This window comes from Parus major, chromosome 5, assembly GCF_001522545.3.
Source record: "Parus major isolate Abel chromosome 5, Parus_major1.1, whole genome shotgun sequence".
Taxonomy (NCBI): Eukaryota; Metazoa; Chordata; class Aves; order Passeriformes; family Paridae; genus Parus; species Parus major.
In genome coordinates, this window is record NC_031774.1 from 51,204,892 (window position 1) to 51,221,642 (window position 16,751).

The window sequence follows — 16,751 nt, forward strand, 5'->3', positions numbered from 1 at the left end:
TCAAAATGTCTGTGGTGCCTTTTCCTTTACCCTATTACCTGAAGCCATTGGGCTGACAAGTAAAAATCTCTGCCCTTTTCATTTTCAGTTCTGGACTTTTTATTTACCAGTATAGAATTCTAATTATTATAAATAAAACACAAATATGCTTTCAGCCTAGATCAAACTTTCTTTCTGTTTTAATTTTTACTTTTAGCAATGTACATGTTCTAAAGATAAACTGGTGTCAGCCAGTTCATTGCTTTCATGAGAAAATCTTGAGGTTTTTCCCTTTTAATGTTGATTTGAAATCATGCAGTATTGATCTGATGCAAATTATCCTCAACAAAACAATTGGTGTTTTGGGCTGTAGACTCAAACAGGTATAGCTAAATAATTTATTTTGTTGAATTCTTTTACTTCTCTATGATTTTTTTTTCAGAGAGAAGCTAAAGTTGAAGGAACGGGAAGAAGCATGGGTTAAAATAGAAAATCTAGCCAAATCAAATCCCCAGGTACTTAGAAAAGATTAACATGATCATGTTTAAATACTCTAATTTTGTTAAATATCAGTGGGGAAAGCAGGTCTGACTGATCATGGAAATAAAGGAATTTCACCAACTGTATTATGAAAGATACACAATAAAAGTACTTTTCAAATTTGTAACCTTTCTCTTGTGCAAGTAATTATTTTTTTTTAAAAAAGGCTTCTGAAAAGTATGATATGAAGTACTTTTTCCTTTCCTTACAATAGGACTTATACCATATTGCGGTTTGACAAGTTATTGTGCAAAATTATGGAAAAATATAGAGAGGCCATAATTGGTTTCTCTTGAAAAGCTGTTTTGCAAACAATATATTACAAAAGAGATGTTTCTGCAAACTGTGAGTTTTGACTGGTCAGTTTTCCTTTGTGTCAAATGGTTTAAAATAATGTATGTTCTTGTCTGATGCATTTGTTCTCATACTTGCACTGGGCCAGTCTGCTGGTGAACCTGCTCCTCAGGCCTTTCCTAAAGGGAAACATCCTGTCCGGCATTACTTGATATAACTCGAATTATGATAAAGAAACAAAGGTCCTTTAGACTATTCATTGTACTTTGAAATTACGGGAGAAGGAAATGGTTTGGCTTGGGTTCCCCACCCCCGTCCCCTTCATTTGCTTGGAGGTTGCTGCCAGTTTTCCTTTGTCTCAATCACGCAGTTTTCTGGTATGAACAATTTAAATTACTTTGCAGCCAGAATTTTATTCTACTGTAGCAAGAAACTTAATGTGTATTTCCAACTGTATATTTCCAACACCATCTAGATGAGTTTAAAGTGGTAGAAGAGGGAGAAGTGATACTCTGTAAACAGAAGTGTGACACTTTCTGATTTCGGTGCTATTTTAAAACAGAAAGTATGAGGTAATCTCTTTCCCTAAGAAGAGGAAATTCATAAATGTTTTTTTCCTCTTGGGTCATTTACTAAATGCGTAAGAACAATTACTAAAATGCGTAAGTAAAATCTATTAAAATTAATAAAATGTCAGTTGACAACAGATCAATTAAATGAATCAAAAAGGGCTATTCATATGAATGCAATAATTGTCTTTTAGTGACAAAATATTTCTCTAATGACATACAAAAGCCTTGCTTGAAGAGTGCTTGATATACATGGTCATTTGCTATCACAAAAGGTTAGCTATTACATGTTTGGCTAAAAAAGTGGATTGAGTTGTGGAAAAATTCAGAGTTCTGCAGTACCAATTTCCTTTTCTTTCCAAGGAGCTTTCTGTAAATACATTTTCTGATACCAGTTAACACCACCTGTATGTTCTGCAGTCTGCTTGAAGAAAGCTAATAGTTGGAAGAAATTTAAAATAAAAATTACTGAATGCACTGAATTGACGTAAGGATATAAGTGCTTTTAATGCTCTAGATAATGGATTTTTAGGGGTTTCTTTCTTCCTGGAATGTCTATTAACTTTTTAGTTTGTCTAATAACTGATGATTCTTCTTGTTCAGAGCTGTTCCTGATTCTGCCTGTCACAAAAGTACAATTTAAGATTTTAAGTCATTATATTTGTTAAATCCTTGCTTTGAGGGTGTATTTTTAATTTAATCTCATCTACATTAAGTTATTGGTACACTCAGATATCAAAATATTTATGAGGAAAATCTGATGAAAACGTCTGTGTGTGCCTGTAAATAAGTTCTGAACTCAAAACTATATACACTTCATCTAAATTAAAACAAGATCTGACATACTGAGATTATTGGACAACAAATATTTTAATTAATAAAATATTTTTATAATTGTTCCACTTTCCAAAGACAGAAAAGTTTAATATTTTACTTTGAAATTATATTAACTGTATATTAGGTAAGTTTGGTCTTCTGACAGTGTATTTTTTCTTCCAATACAAAATTGCATCAGCAAATGAAATGATTGTGTATGGATTACTACATTGTTCACAGAACACTTGACCCTTATATTAATAAGGTTTCAGATAACTGATTGCCAGAGTAGACATGCAATACTGACAGAATCTAAGTATTTGAAAATTGAGTCTCAAATAATCAAACTTTTTTTTTTTTTTTTTTTTTTTTTTTTTAATGCTAACTGCATTTTTCAGCAACATATTTTTGCCAAGTGTGAAAGTGTTAGAGTTCCCTTCTAAAATCTATTACTTAGTCCCTGGAAGCATAAAATATTGAAGTTAGTCTCAGATAACTAGTCATATTATTCAAATGCTCAAATACACTCCTAGTATTTAGTTATTATGACTAAGAATGATTATTTTAACATTTTGCATTTTATTAGTACCCAACATACAGTGACACGAGTTTGCTGAACAGTCCTGTTGCAATGGAAACAGACGGGCCTTTAATTGAAGATTTGCAGACGCTGAAAAAGACAGTGAAAGAAGAGGCTTGTCAGGTAAAGCCTTGTGAAGGTAGCAAAGTATTCCAGTTTATGAGCTAATGTCTTTAAGTGACTCTTAATCAAAAACTTGGCTTGTATTTTCAGCCCAGTAATCATTTGTTCTGTAGTAATACACTTCATCAGGGCTGCTACTTTTAAGTGATAGTGTAGCAGCCAGAAATACTGTTACGTTTCTAATGCCTGTGAATATGCCATGTAGACTCTTTTAAGGGTTCTTCTCAGAAACTTCGTTTTTATTTTCACTTAGGAATAGCTTTTTGTGTCATGAGAACAATGATGATGCTTTAAGGATAGTGGAAGCTATAGCCAAAATCTACAACATCATGTTCTAGTCTCTATATAAGGGTTTTGATTTTTCATAAGAAAAGCTTGTCAGTGCTAGAATCTGATTATATTTTACACATTTTTATTTGTTATTCAGAACCTTCATAGTGATTAAAGCTCTTGTGTTTTTTAAAAAAGAATATGTAAAGTGCCCACTCTTGGGTCTCCTTCCTGAGTCCACCATCTGTCAGGTTCCATTACCCACTGCAGGGTGACAGCTCTCGAGGTCATTTCCATCTTTCTGTCTTCAGCTAATGCTCAGTAATATTCATATCTCTTTAATTTAACATCTCTTAAGTGGAATTATAATACCAATGTTCAAACTAGAGATTTCAACTTGGAGCTGGTTGAAAATGGAGAGATGCCAGGTAACATTGCAGCATCACTAAGATTTCTGGAAGGAATATGTACTATATAGTACTATAAATCTGTCTAAATCCAGCTAAGTCAGACTGGAGAAATGGACCCAGAAAAAAACAGTTGAGTTTGGAGATAAAGTCTGTTAACTTGAACCAATGTATTCAGTAAGACATTTATAAAAATAAGCATGTGGTCAACCTAACCTCCTGAATTACTGTGTTAAAATTCCAGTGTCATCCTGCAATATTATCTTTTCCTTATTATTTGTTATGTGGCATTTTGGGTTAATGTAAATTTAAGGTGTGAGTTAAAAGAAATGCTGGAAAACCTCTAAGACACACTCAGGGATTGCTGTTATTTAAACACTTATATATGTTGTAGATCCCTGTGTATTACATGTAAATCTTTGTGGCTGAATTACATCCCTCTCCAGGACAATGAACAAGAGTAGCATTTCCCTGAATGGGAATGATGGATAGAGCTAGTCCATGAAGAGCACCGGGCTGAATAAACTTTCTTAACCTCTGCCTTTCTTCATACCTTGGATAGCTTAGCCAGGCCCACTTGAGGGAGAAAGGGGCCGCCTTTCACTTGCTTCAGAGCCTAAAACCAGTTCTAATGGAGAAAGGTGCATACAAAATTATTTAGAAAAATCAGTACTGATTAATTTATAGTTGTGTTGATCATAGTGTCCATCTTTGACTGGGCTATTTCCTAGTACTTAACTATTTTCTTAGGGTTTATGAGACCATGGTTCACTTTCTATCCTGGCCAGAGAACATTAAAATTCCTACTTCTTAAGTCGTGAGTGCTCCAACATAAATTCTAGAAGAAAAGCAACCGGAGTAGAATTCTGTGCTAGTAGTTGGGATAGGAAGTTAAGAACAAAATTCCCAGTCCCAGCTGCTTGGAAGTTTGAAGATTTGGGCCAGTATTATACAATATAAAAGACAGAAGCAGTAATGTCAGCCCAGACTAAAACCAAGGACTCTCATATAGGTTTTACCTTTGTTTCTACAAAGAATTCAGCTTCATGAGCTATAAAGTTTGGGCTACTTACAGATTCATTGGTGGCTTTCCAGCTGGAAAACTGCATCATATCCCTATGAGGGAGCTTGATTTGCCAGCTTCCATGATTGTAAGGAAGGGTGGAGACCTAAAAAATGAAACTAATGGAAAATAAACAAGTGGTAAAGAAAATTCTGAAAGTTAAGTTGGAACTGCTCAAGTGTTCCATGGCTATCTTTCCCAAGTGCATGCTTTCTTCCCTTTCCTTGCTCACAAATTGTGCAAAAAACAAGATGACTAAAATATGATAAGCCAAGTTTTCAAAGAGAAAGATCCTGTCCTAGCAGAGCTCATAGAATGTCTTAAATCAGGAATTATTAGTAGTATTATTAGTATAAAAACTAAGCCTGCAAGAGAATGGGTAAGTTTGGATCACCAGGCAGAAAAAGATTTGAATAAGGATTAGGGTATTGCAGAAAGCAGGTGTAGCAGGTATCATTCCTGCATCAGTCTTTGAGAAGACACTGGACAGACAATTAATGTATCCCTTGCGAAGTATCATCAGCAGTTGATGTTAAAACAAGATCTCTATAGTTATCAGTTGAGGAAAAAAAGGTACTCAAAAGGTCAGCTTTGTTTCTTAAATTAAACTTCAGAAATGAGAAACTACATAAAGATCTGTATAGTTTCAGTGAAAGTAAGGTTTATTCCAGAAGCTGGCAATGTAGCAGAATGTCCCTATTGAAGAGGTCAGGAAAGTAGATCAGGAATTTTTTTCTGTATGAGACTAACATGAGCATTTTTAGTGAATGCTATGGCACAATAAAATTGGACCACTGTGACTTAATAATTTTAAACATGCCAATAAATAAATGGCTAAGTAAACACCAGGCAGGGTTTTTTTTAAGGATTTGTTTCTAGAGGGAAAAAAAATAAACAAGCAAATTAGGGTATGAAGTTGAAAGCTGCTTTGTTAGGAATATTGTCTGGTTTTGAGAGAGCATTGGTAAAACAGTAGTGATGTCATGATAGCTTAGAATTTCATAGTTGTTTCTAGTTTTCCTCTTAGCAAAAAAAATGATTTTAATACTTGGAACTGCATACCTTGGTAGGGTAAGGAGGAGAAAGTATAAACTTCTTTCCAGTTGTTTTTATTTCTTTTCTGCTAAATGAGCATACTGATGTGTAAGAAGTACTCTTAGGTAATGTTTACTAATTAGTATGTTTGGCTAACTTTGTTCTATTTTTATTTCAGGCACAAAAAGATCAGAAAAAAGATCGTCCTCTTGTGCGACGCAAGTCAGAACTGCCTCAGGATATCTATACCATGAAAGCCTTGGAATCACATTGCAGAGCTGATGAATTAATATCACATGATGGGCATTAAACTATTACAGTGAAATATTATTTTGGAGGAAAAGTTTTTTTTTTCTGGACTCAGTTCTACAGTAGAACTTAAATTTTTGTGCCATACCAATCAGTTACACACAAAGTCAAAGCTTTCTTCAACCCATTTCTGTAGGCAATAACTTAATAGAGTATGCAGCTCAAGATTAGTAGTTCAAACAATGGTAAATTACCCAGTTCCATTTGCAGAATATTGGGTTGACTATAATCAAGTGGACACAATTTCCTGGAGGTGTTGTCATAGTACCAACCAGCTGTTAACATGCAGTTTTTATAGTCGTATTTGAGAAAAGCATTCTATAATCTTTCCACCTAAATAAGTGAATGACCAAAAGTTGGTACTAATGATAATGATAATGTCAAAAGTAAAATTATTTCAAATACAAGTATTAAGCTTTTTCTAGGATTTCTCAGCTTTACAGTTGTTTCAATATTATTGCTGTCTTGTTATATACCAGCAGTTTTGAAAATACAGTTATTCTTTCGTATTCTAAAACATGGCTTACAAACTGGTAACGTTCATGACAATCCTCAGTCATCATTCCTTTCTAAGAATTCTGTAAATTCATTTCTCTTTTACTTAGGATAAAGATATATATATATCTATATATACCACATCCTAATACTTTATGTAGATTTAAAGCCATATCTTCCAGTCTTTAGTGTATAATATGGCACCAGTATTCCAGGTATGAACTGGTAGAAGAATTTTTCCTAAAATGAAAATTTGTTTACTATGACTGGGAATAGACTGAATATAAAATTTCATTTTAAGTTTTTTCAAGTCAATAAAGTAACTCTTTCACTGTTTTCTCCCTTATCTGAGCTTTTAATACTCAGCATTTTTCCTGGGCTCTAGGAGTTCAATATTCTGTGGCAGATACCATGTGTGATTTCAGTTGCATTAGTTTTTATCTGAAAGATGAACACAACATCATAAGCTTAGTAAAATTTAAAAAAAAAAAAACAAAAAAACCTGCTTCTTTTTCAATGAGTCTAAGAGCTGAGGAGATTGTGACCATAATTTTACCGTGAAAATATTTTTGTTGTTGTTGTAAAGAGCACATGTGCTGCAAATACACCTCACAAGTGAACTGAAAATGCATCTGAGTTGCTGATGATCTTCAAATGCTGCTATATATTCCACAAGATTACTTGCATGTAATGAGCTTTTTGTTGTAGATGGAAAAGCACGGGAGGAAAAATCTCTTTAAAAATATAGTGCTTTGTCTTCAATATTTGATTTCTCTCAGGGTGGCCAGTATTTTGACTTACTTATCCTGCTTACAAGCTGTTTGAAATGTGTTCTGCTATTCTAAATGGGTGATTAGTTTCTTTTGTCTCTGGCAGTAACATGATATAACTTAATGTTTAATGTCTTGATGCATAAAGAGATAAAAAAATGTGGCTTCTTTAAAAATAGTTCTGTTTTACTTTTTAAGGAAGTATAACATCTCCTGCATCCATAAAAAAAATATTCTCAAAGCAGACATTCATAGTAACCTTGTGCAGATGTAGTGCCTGCTGTTTGTTGGTTGCATTATACATTCAATTTCCAATATTTGTTACATTGTCTATTGGAAGAAAATTGTGAGTGGTAAATATTGGCTTACAACAACTAAATTTAAAGACCAACCCAACCTTTAAGTGGAATGTCCACTGTGTCTGAAAACATTTCCTGTAAAACTTGAAAAAGAAAATGCTTTACCATTAGGATAAACTACATAAAAACAGTTTAAAGATGCCTTCTACTTTTGAGGGGAAAAGGGTGCTTTTTTAATTGTGTAAAGCAACGTCTATGTATTTTGATATACCATTGTTTGAACTTCCATCTTTAGCTGGTAGATTATCAGTTACCTTTGATTTGGGTGTTCAGTATGTCTGTGCAAGAGATTGCTGAAAGGAATTATTCTTATGTTATCCAAGGGGGGGGGGAAAAAACCCAACTGTATATCAGTGTTTGATTGACTGTGATACTCAACGTATAAGAACATCTTTCACTGTCTAGATTTTATTTTTCTTCTTTACTGAAGATAAACACTCACCAAAAAGGGAAGCATTGTGGTAATTTAGACTCTTCAAGTTCTCTATAAAGGCATATTTGAAATTTTGGGCCACTGAACATTTGCTTAGGCAATATTCCAAAATCTTATCACCACTAATCGTTTAGCATGTTTGTTATCAATATTTATATATTTCGTATAATCTTGTACTAAACAATTCTAAAACTAATACATCCAAAATAAAAAGAAAAATTAAAGTAGGATTTTGGTGACTGTTGTTCTTCATAAAGTTCTGTCTGATACCTTCCCCCATTTTCCAAAATTACACCTGTACATCAGGAATGTCAAAAGTAATATTACAAGTGTCTTTTTAGTGTGGCTTTAGTATGGCTTCATTTTAATATTGTACATACATTGTACCTTGTTTTATGGTAATAAGTAATAAAAATGTAGACTTCATATTTTGTACAGAATCGTCCTATGTACAGAATAAAAAGTTCCTAGAAACAGCAAAAATAGGTAAGTGGCACAATTATTTTTCATTAGACAGTATCTGTAACATTATATGTTAGTGGAATGTTAAGTTCAAATGTACCTACATATTTTTTAACATTTTGTAATTCAATTTTTTGTTCTGGCATTGTTTCTGAAGAACTTCATACACCTGCCATTTAATATGCTTTTATCTAATTTTAAAACTTAAAAAAAAAGGTGTATTATATGGACAAATAAAGAACATGTGAATTTTACTTGCTCATCATGAAACTAAGTTTAACACAAGGTGTTTGGGGATGTGTTCAGATTATCACTGCTAGCAGAATCATCTGTACAAATTAACTTCATAAATTTCACAAAAGCAAAAACGACAGAAAGGCCATTAGGTTAAAAAAAAAATAAAGCAGGAATGGTTGAAATTCAGTATAAAAAGCAGACTTTACCTGTAGAACAGCAATCAGTACTAAAATTTGGTAATACTTCAATCTAACAAATATTAAAAATGCATCTTTCATACCATAGAATTTTCTCCAGTAACATTTGTGTATTGACAGGCTTCAAGCAAAGTAGCCATAAAATCTGGGATTATATTGTGGCACTCAATACATAATCAGGTGGCAAGGATATAGGGGAAAACTGAAATATGCAGTAAAAGTTCTCTTCCCTCTGCAATCCATAGAAATCCTCGAAGTAAGGAAATTAATCACATAAAGCTGACGTTCAGTAATTGGGGGAGTTGGAAGGGGTGTTAGGGGGATTGAACCTGGGATCAAGAGCTGACTACTGACTTGAGTTATAAGAGCTGAGTTACAAGTTAGGTCTTTGTGTAGTGAAAGAAAGAGTGTTGTGCATGAGCTGAGTAAACTCATCAAATCATGAATGAAAAACAAGATACGGAAAAACTGAGGATCCCATTATTCACTCTTGGAAATCAGGGTTAAATATATCTTAAAATACAATGTTTTAAAATACTGACAGCAATGACATTTTTTTCCATATAAATACTTCAGTGGGTTGCCAGCTTTTTCAGGAAATGACCTTTAATTCTTTCCCTCTATGGGTATTAGTCTCAGAGGCTTTGACCCAGCAGCCTTTTTTGGCATTGCTTTCTTGGTTTGGCTTTGTAGAATTGGAAAGGAAGGTGCTAGTGTAGCATATATTGCTTGTGTTCGAGGATGTGTTCATTTGGTTTAAGCACCTCAGAATCATACTTAAAGGAGATAGCTGTGATTTTAGGTTATCCCAGTGTTCTGGATCCCTTTATGGGCCACCCACCTAAAACTGGAGCACTTCTGCCCATTGGATCTTGTCCTTACTGTGCACAGTGATTGTGGAGATTCTGACTGTGTATAGCTAATTAAAAAATGCCATTCTAATTACCATATCACTGTCTCCCTGGATTATAGTTTCTTTTCTATGAGGAGATGTGGCTTGAGCCCTTTACTTTATGAAATAAAACTTAGATGTAGTTAAACATTTTGTATGAACAAATTCCCAAGGGAGAATTTACTTTGGAGTAAGAAGAAGGCAGTGCATTATTCCCTCCTCACCTCACTGAAGAGCAGCACGGCTGCAGCAGGCTCTCGCTGGGGTCAGGCACGTGGGGACTGCATCGGGAAGGTTTGTAAGCAGTGACCTGTGGTGAGGAGGGAAGAGGGCAGTCACATAATTGTCTTGAGCTATTTTAGCTGGTTTTGTGATCCAAAAAATCACACTGAGAGGATTTATGCTAGCATGAAGACCTTGCCACAGTCATTTTTCTAGTACACTTGCTGTAGAATTAAAGCTGCAGGAGGATTAGAGATGGGAAAGGAGGTGATTTGCTCTAATGGTTATTTGTTGGGTTTTTTCCTTTGTTTTTGGTATCAAATACTACCAAATTATGTTTTCTTTCTACATACATTGTATTGCATTTGCCAGAAGTAAGTCTTGTATCTTGACAAGTCCTGTTTTCATTATGATTCTCTAAAATACACATCTTTAGTTAAATTATGTGGGAAATGTGTCATATTGGCAATCTTGCCCTTTGGATGGCTGATTTCAGTGGCTTCTCACACTTGTAAGAAGTGCCAGGTCTTCCATGTGCCCAGGAAAAGGATGTCCATAATTAACTAGAACCTCATCAAGGCAAATTATTTTGCACCCTGATTGGGCAAGTGAAGCCTTTTCTCTCTCCGTAGGCTTTGACTGCAGAAGAGAACTTGTGTAAAAAAACTAGTTTGTCTTGTCTCTGCTTTAATTTCTTTTAACTTAATTTGCATCTTCCTCCTGCTTCTTTTAGCATAGTAGATAAGGCTGAAATGATTAAAGGAATACAAAGTCTCTACCTACATTGGATTTAAGTTAAAAGTAGCCTAACATTTAGATACAGAATTCAAGACTTGTTGCATAGGGAGCATTTCTCATTATAAAACCTACATTGATGAGCCTTGACAGCTTTTTGACCCTACTTCCTCTGCAAGTCAGCAGCAATATATATAAGTATTTACTTGAATTTTTATTTCCTATCCTTCTTTCTTCTACTTCCTTATTTTCCTTATCTGCATTTCTTCCTGGCAACAGTTTTACAGCAGTGAGATACTGTATATTGCTTTGTAAGCTACAAAAATTCTGTGACAGTTTAGCGCAGCAGATGACGACTGTGACTGCTCCAGAAGAACGAAAATGCCAGTACTTGGAACAACTTGAGCTTGCTTGAGCTCACCTCCAAAGAGATGCCAAGTTACACTTGAGATATATCTAGACTGCTTAGGAATATTATCAACACCCTTTTAATGAACATCTCCACATCTAGAATGTTAATTTAGCCTGTGGGTTTTGGGTGCTTGGCCTATACTGGTGCTTACTATGTGAATATAAGAAATAGCTAATTCTCCCCACACTGGAAAGCTGTCAGCCAAGACCAGATACAGGATAGCCATGGTGGAATTCAGACAGCCATGCAAAGTTAGTACTGTTTTTCATATGAAACAACCTTGAAACAACCTGCATGTAGGAGAATTATAAGGTGGTGTTGGGATGCAACACTGGTGGCTGGGTTCTTTTCCCCCTTGGACTGAGATTGATGAGAGAGAGGCAGTTTTCTCCTCTTCAGACTTGGTTGTTTATTTTTCTCTTATCTCTATTACATGTATACAGGGTACAAGGAGCTACATGCACTAAGATAGAAAGGTGCAAAATAGTTAACAGAGAACTTCAAGGTCTTTGATATGTCTGTTTATCCAATTAACAAATGCCAAGTAAATTATTTTTTTTACTGACCCAATGACTCGATAGCTTTGTGCTGCACTGCAGCGCTTTTTATCCAATCACTTATTACTACCCAAAAATCCTTCGAAGAAGAAGGAAGAGACAACACCCTAAATCCTCCATCTAGTCTTGTTTTTTAAAAGAGCTTAAAAAGTTACACACTCACGCTCCTAGTTTTTCTGTTTAACACTTATCTCCATGGTGTTATGTGAAATTCAGTGCTTTCTTGGATGTCAGAGCAAGGTATCAGAGATAAGGGCACACAGTCTGTGCCCCTGACTCCAACAGGTGTGAGCAAACTCAGCTTTGGAAAACTGAAATCTGTGAGTGTTCTATTAAACACTGTCTAAGTAACCATTCTATGGAGAGAGTATTCAGAGAATTATCTACCATTATTTTTCTTCATCAAAACATTTACCTTGGGGGGAGGGAGGGGTTCAAATAGGTTTGATTCATCAATAAACAATCACCTCTGTTAGTTTTGGTGGTTGCAGTTGAAAGTTGCTGAACAAATAATTTTTCTTCCAGACAAGAATGTTTGAGATTTTTATTACTTTAGAATTTTTTTTTTTCTAAGTTAAACTGGCCTGATAAATGCTTTAGGAGCCTGCCTAAGCATAGCATGATTTTTCCCTTGGTAGAAATGGAGCAGCTGGGATATGTGGGTGGGCTTTCCAGATTTCTAGTGTCGTAGCTGGAGATACACAATTTAATGCTCAGTTACTCTTGTGTAGAGACTTAGAGATCAGGTCTTCCTTTACCAGGCAAGATATTCCACCCCAGCTTCCTTACTTCTTGGGCAGTACATCCGAACAGATCTGAGCCTGTGGGTCTCTGCATTTCCCAGTGTATCTCTTGAGGAAATGCATGGGAGGTTCAGACACAGTTTTGTATGTTTGCTTTGCTTTTCTTTTGGGGCCAACATACCCTTTTCTACCTCCATACAAGCAAAAACTGGATTTTCAGTCAATGGGCCACCCCTAGTGTACTTTTGGGGAACTTTACTGCCCCCTCCTCTCTCTCAGACACCTCCAAATGGCAACCAGGACCCGGGACTAGTATGGGTGAAGAGGAACAGGATTGTCCATCTCAGCAGCAGTGAGTTAAACTCATCTAATACCTTGATCAGTCAAACATCCATTGGGATGTGGTGGCTGTAACACATGTTTAGGAATTTTTAAAAATTAAATTTTTTAATTCTCTCATTTTTAATTAAAATCCCCTTTCTTGCTGATGTACTCTTTGTCCCTGTCTCCTTTTATGTCCTTTGCTTTTGGGAAGCAGTGTCACAAAAGACTGGGATTCATGGTTTGAGTGCTGGATTCATTAAATTGTAATTAGCACAGCTGTCTGACTGGGCTGAGTTTGTAAAGCATACCCAGAACTGGAGATACGTTGCTGAAGAAGCCTTGCAGTTGGCCTGCTGCTTTCTTCACGGGAATATGTCATTTTTGCCACTTGACCTTATGGTTTCTGGGTTAATTTTTCACGTGAAAGGAACTTATTTTGCTTTGGACAAATGAGCCTCGGGCCTGCTTTATCTTCCGGGTAAGGAGGCAGCAGCAAAACACATCTCTCGCGGGTGCAGCTGCCAGAGCAGTGAGGGGGAGGATGTTGTCTTCCCCTCTCCGCTCACATCCCGCCCTCTTCTTCCAGAATAAACCACTCTGATAAAAACGTTGTGAAAGGGTTTCCTGCAGGGAACCCTTCAGTAATTAAAAGGAGCTTACAAGAAAGATGCAAAGGAGCTTTTTACAAGAATATATAGTGACAGAACAGTGGGGGAATGGATTCAAACGGAATGAGAGTAGGTTTAGATTAGCGATTAGGATGCTCTTTATAGTGAAGATGGCGAAGCACTGGAACGGGCTGCCCAGAAAAGCTGTGGATGCCCATCCCTGGCAGTGCTCTAGGCCATTTTGGATGGGGCCCTGAGCAGCCTGGTCTAGTAGAAGGTGTTGCAGCCTCTGGCAGGCGAGCTGGAACCAGATGATTTTTAAGGTCTCCGCCAAGTTAAACCGTTCAATGATTCGAAGAATAGGTGGTGGCCGGGAGCGGCCGCTGCCCGGGCGGGGCCGGCGGGCGGAGCGGGGCGGGCCGGCCCCGCCCGTCCCAGGCTCCCCCGCGGCGCGGCCGGGCGGGGCTAGCGGCGCGGCGGGCGGGCTCAGCCGGGGCGCGGTCAGGCGGGCGGAGCGCGGTGCCGGCCGGTGTCCCTCTGCCTCGGTATGTCTGACTCCGGCGGCGGCGGGGGCGGCGGCCCCGGCGGCGAGGAAGGCGGCATGGAGGTGTCGGGCTCGGCGGTGCTGAACGTGGCCGACGTGTCGGTACTGCAGAAGCACCTGCGCAAGCTGGTGCCGCTGTTGCTGGAGGATGGCGGCGAGGCGCCGGCGGCGCTGGAAGCGGCGCTGGAAGAGAAGGGCGCCCTGGAGCATATGCGCAAGTTCCTTTCCGACCCGCAGGTCCACACGGTGCTGGTGGAGCGCTCTACGCTCAAAGGTGAGGCGGGAGCGGAGTCGCCGCGGTGGCAAAATGGCCGCTGCCGGCCATAGCCGCCGCCCTGCCGCGGGTGGGAGGGGCGCGCCTCCGTCGTGGCCGCGGCCCCGCTCCGCCTCAGCGCGGCCCCGGCCGGGAATTGCCGGGCCGGGCACTGCGGGCCCGCTCCGCCTCAGCGCGGCCCCGGCCGGGAATTGCCGGGCCGGGCACTGCGGGTTTGCTGTCGGGCTTGGGCGACGGCGGCGGCACAGACGGTTTGGGCGGGTCTCGCCGGCCGGCCCGGCCTCCACCGCCCCCTTTGTTCCGCGGTCCGGGGCCCAGGCGGGTGCGCGGCGGGGCTGCTGGCAGGCTGTGGGCCCAGATTTGCTGTGCTGCGGCTGCGGCCGGTCCTGCTTGGAAAGGCACCCAAAGTGCTTCATCAGTCGGCCGTGACAGCGCTCCTGCGGCAGACAGGCTGCCGGGGAAGTGACCTCTTGGCCGAGGCAGATAGCCGCTCTGAAACAGAACAAGAGCGTCAAAACCCCAGATAAAGGGAAAACGAGAACCCCCAGCCTGAATCGAGCTGTAAAAAGCGTCGTTTCTTGGTTGATTAGAGAGTTCCCATAGTTGACAAATGAAGATGTGGACCTTACCGTGGCTTTGTTTAGTTAACAAAGCCTGGTGACCGTGCTGCTTGCGCTCGGAAACTCATTAAATGCTTCATGAAATACTGCAGCTAAGCTGAGACTGGCTTGAGTGTCTTTGTTGTTCACATGCTACCATAACTCACTGTTTATTTCGAAAATTACTTGTCAACAGATCTATTGCTAAATAAGCTCCTACTGTCACAGAATGCAGCCTAATGAGCAGTGACAAAATACAGCTAGGTTTCATCAGTAGTGCAGACTTTTACTTTTAAAGAAGCCTCTACAGTCTGCAAATGGCTACCTGACTGCCAGCGTGAGCTTGCAAAATTCTACTATTATGCTTCTGGATTGCTTCTCCTAGTGTGCTGGTGGTTCTGGTCTTGTATATTTCAAATCCTAATAAAGTTGTATTTCATATTGCATTATTTAACATGTCAACAGAAATAGTTTAACATCCTTATATATGCCCTGCAGTTGCTGCACATAGAGAGAAACATCAAGAAGGTTCTTTCATTCACTGTCTATTCACTATAAACTTCAGATCTTGCTTAAAAATATCCCATCATTGTTTATTTTTTGTCTATTTCCAGATTATCCTCCTCTGTCCCCTTTCACAGTTTTGAGGATTCTTTTTCAGTAGGGTTAATTTTCTTGAAGAGAACAAAAGAACAGCTGTCTTTATGCACTCATGATGCAGTGTTTAATAAGATGTAAAGAAAACTCTTTAATATTAATGCAGACTATTCCTGCATTTTTGCTATGCCTGTATCATGAGGATGCTTATCCCTACTTCAGGTTGGAAGCAATAAAGATAGTGGTGATCAGTTGTCTCCAGGCTCATGGCATAGATATTGTTATATATGTGTGCATAAAAAGAAATTAAAAGACTCATTACATCTTTCAAAATCCAAAAACTAATTTATGATGCACAGAAGCCATTTCTGTCCATATCTTCTGGTTTGATAGCAGTTATTTGGGCGGTCTGTATTTTATGAATGACAGACAGATGTTCAGACTTAACAGATCTGAAACTTCCAGCAGCATATGGAGAGCTCTCACACTACTAAAAATGTTGTTACTATTGAAGCTTGTCCATGGACTACATAGGGTGAAGTAGATTATTGATTACAAGTACAATAAAACAGAAGCCTTATTTCTACATTATGAAAGCTGCTCTTTGGTATCACTAGCTCCCCAGCCTGCCAGCTGCTCTCATACGGGTTCCTGCAGTCTCAAGTGCTGTGTTGTTCTGTGACCAGGCTTCTGGTGCTTGGGGCCACAAATACGACACTCTGAGGCTGTATCTCCTAAGGGCTGAAGGAAATCAGAACAGGACAGTCTGCTGTATTGTGTCCAGTCAGAGTGTGTCCCCAACAGGGAGTAACCTTCTGCGCTGAAATCACTGCATTGCAGCAGGACTGCCTGCATCCCCAGCAATTACATCATCTATGATGCACTGGCTGTGCTAATGCCTGAGTACTTCCCATGGCTTAGCTTTTGTTCTGTCAAGAGATTTTTTTTCTCCTTCAGAGACTTGAATTTCCAAATCATTTTCAAAGTAGATGTCTGAAAATAAAAAGCCACCTTTGAAAGAAGAAAGCAGCTGTTAAATGTTCTCACTGAAGCATAGTTGTCCTGGCAACATATCTCTGCAAAGAAATGTACATTCTGTATTGCAGATTTCTCTCTCAGAATGAGTTATAATTAATTTATTGTAATGTTTTATTATTTTTATAGCAACCTAAATATTAATGGAGTTTTGTTTAAAGACAATGAACCCATTCTGCATCTGAGAGATATTGCAAAGCTACATTTGACCTAATTTAGTTAATTAAGTTGGTGTGGAGCTTAATGGTTAGAAAATAGTCTGGTAATAGCA

General features: G+C 38.4%; 2 protein-coding genes across 4 annotated transcripts in view; both read left to right on the forward strand.

The window, feature by feature from the left end:
- PPP2R5C (protein phosphatase 2 regulatory subunit B'gamma) overlaps positions 1–8,758 on the forward strand; it is a 76,865-nt gene extending 68,107 nt beyond the window's left edge. For 2 of the 3 annotated variants that reach the window (XM_015630694.3, XM_015630695.2), the window contains exons 14-16: positions 422–494; positions 2,785–2,901; positions 5,855–8,758. In XM_015630694.3, the coding sequence (XP_015486180.1) occupies positions 422–494; positions 2,785–2,901; positions 5,855–5,986 (322 nt within the window). In that variant the 3' untranslated portion in view covers positions 5,987–8,758. The remainder of the gene's footprint in view (positions 1–421; positions 495–2,784; positions 2,902–5,854) is intronic. The other variant, XM_015630696.3, reaches the window with a different exon arrangement.
- Positions 8,759–13,946: 5,188 nt separating this feature from the next.
- The window catches only part of DYNC1H1 (dynein cytoplasmic 1 heavy chain 1), a 45,045-nt gene continuing 42,240 nt past the window's right edge, over positions 13,947–16,751 (forward strand). The window contains exon 1 of the mRNA XM_015631124.3: positions 13,947–14,249. Within this exon, the coding sequence (XP_015486610.1) occupies positions 13,979–14,249 (271 nt within the window). The 5' untranslated portion in view covers positions 13,947–13,978. The remainder of the gene's footprint in view (positions 14,250–16,751) is intronic.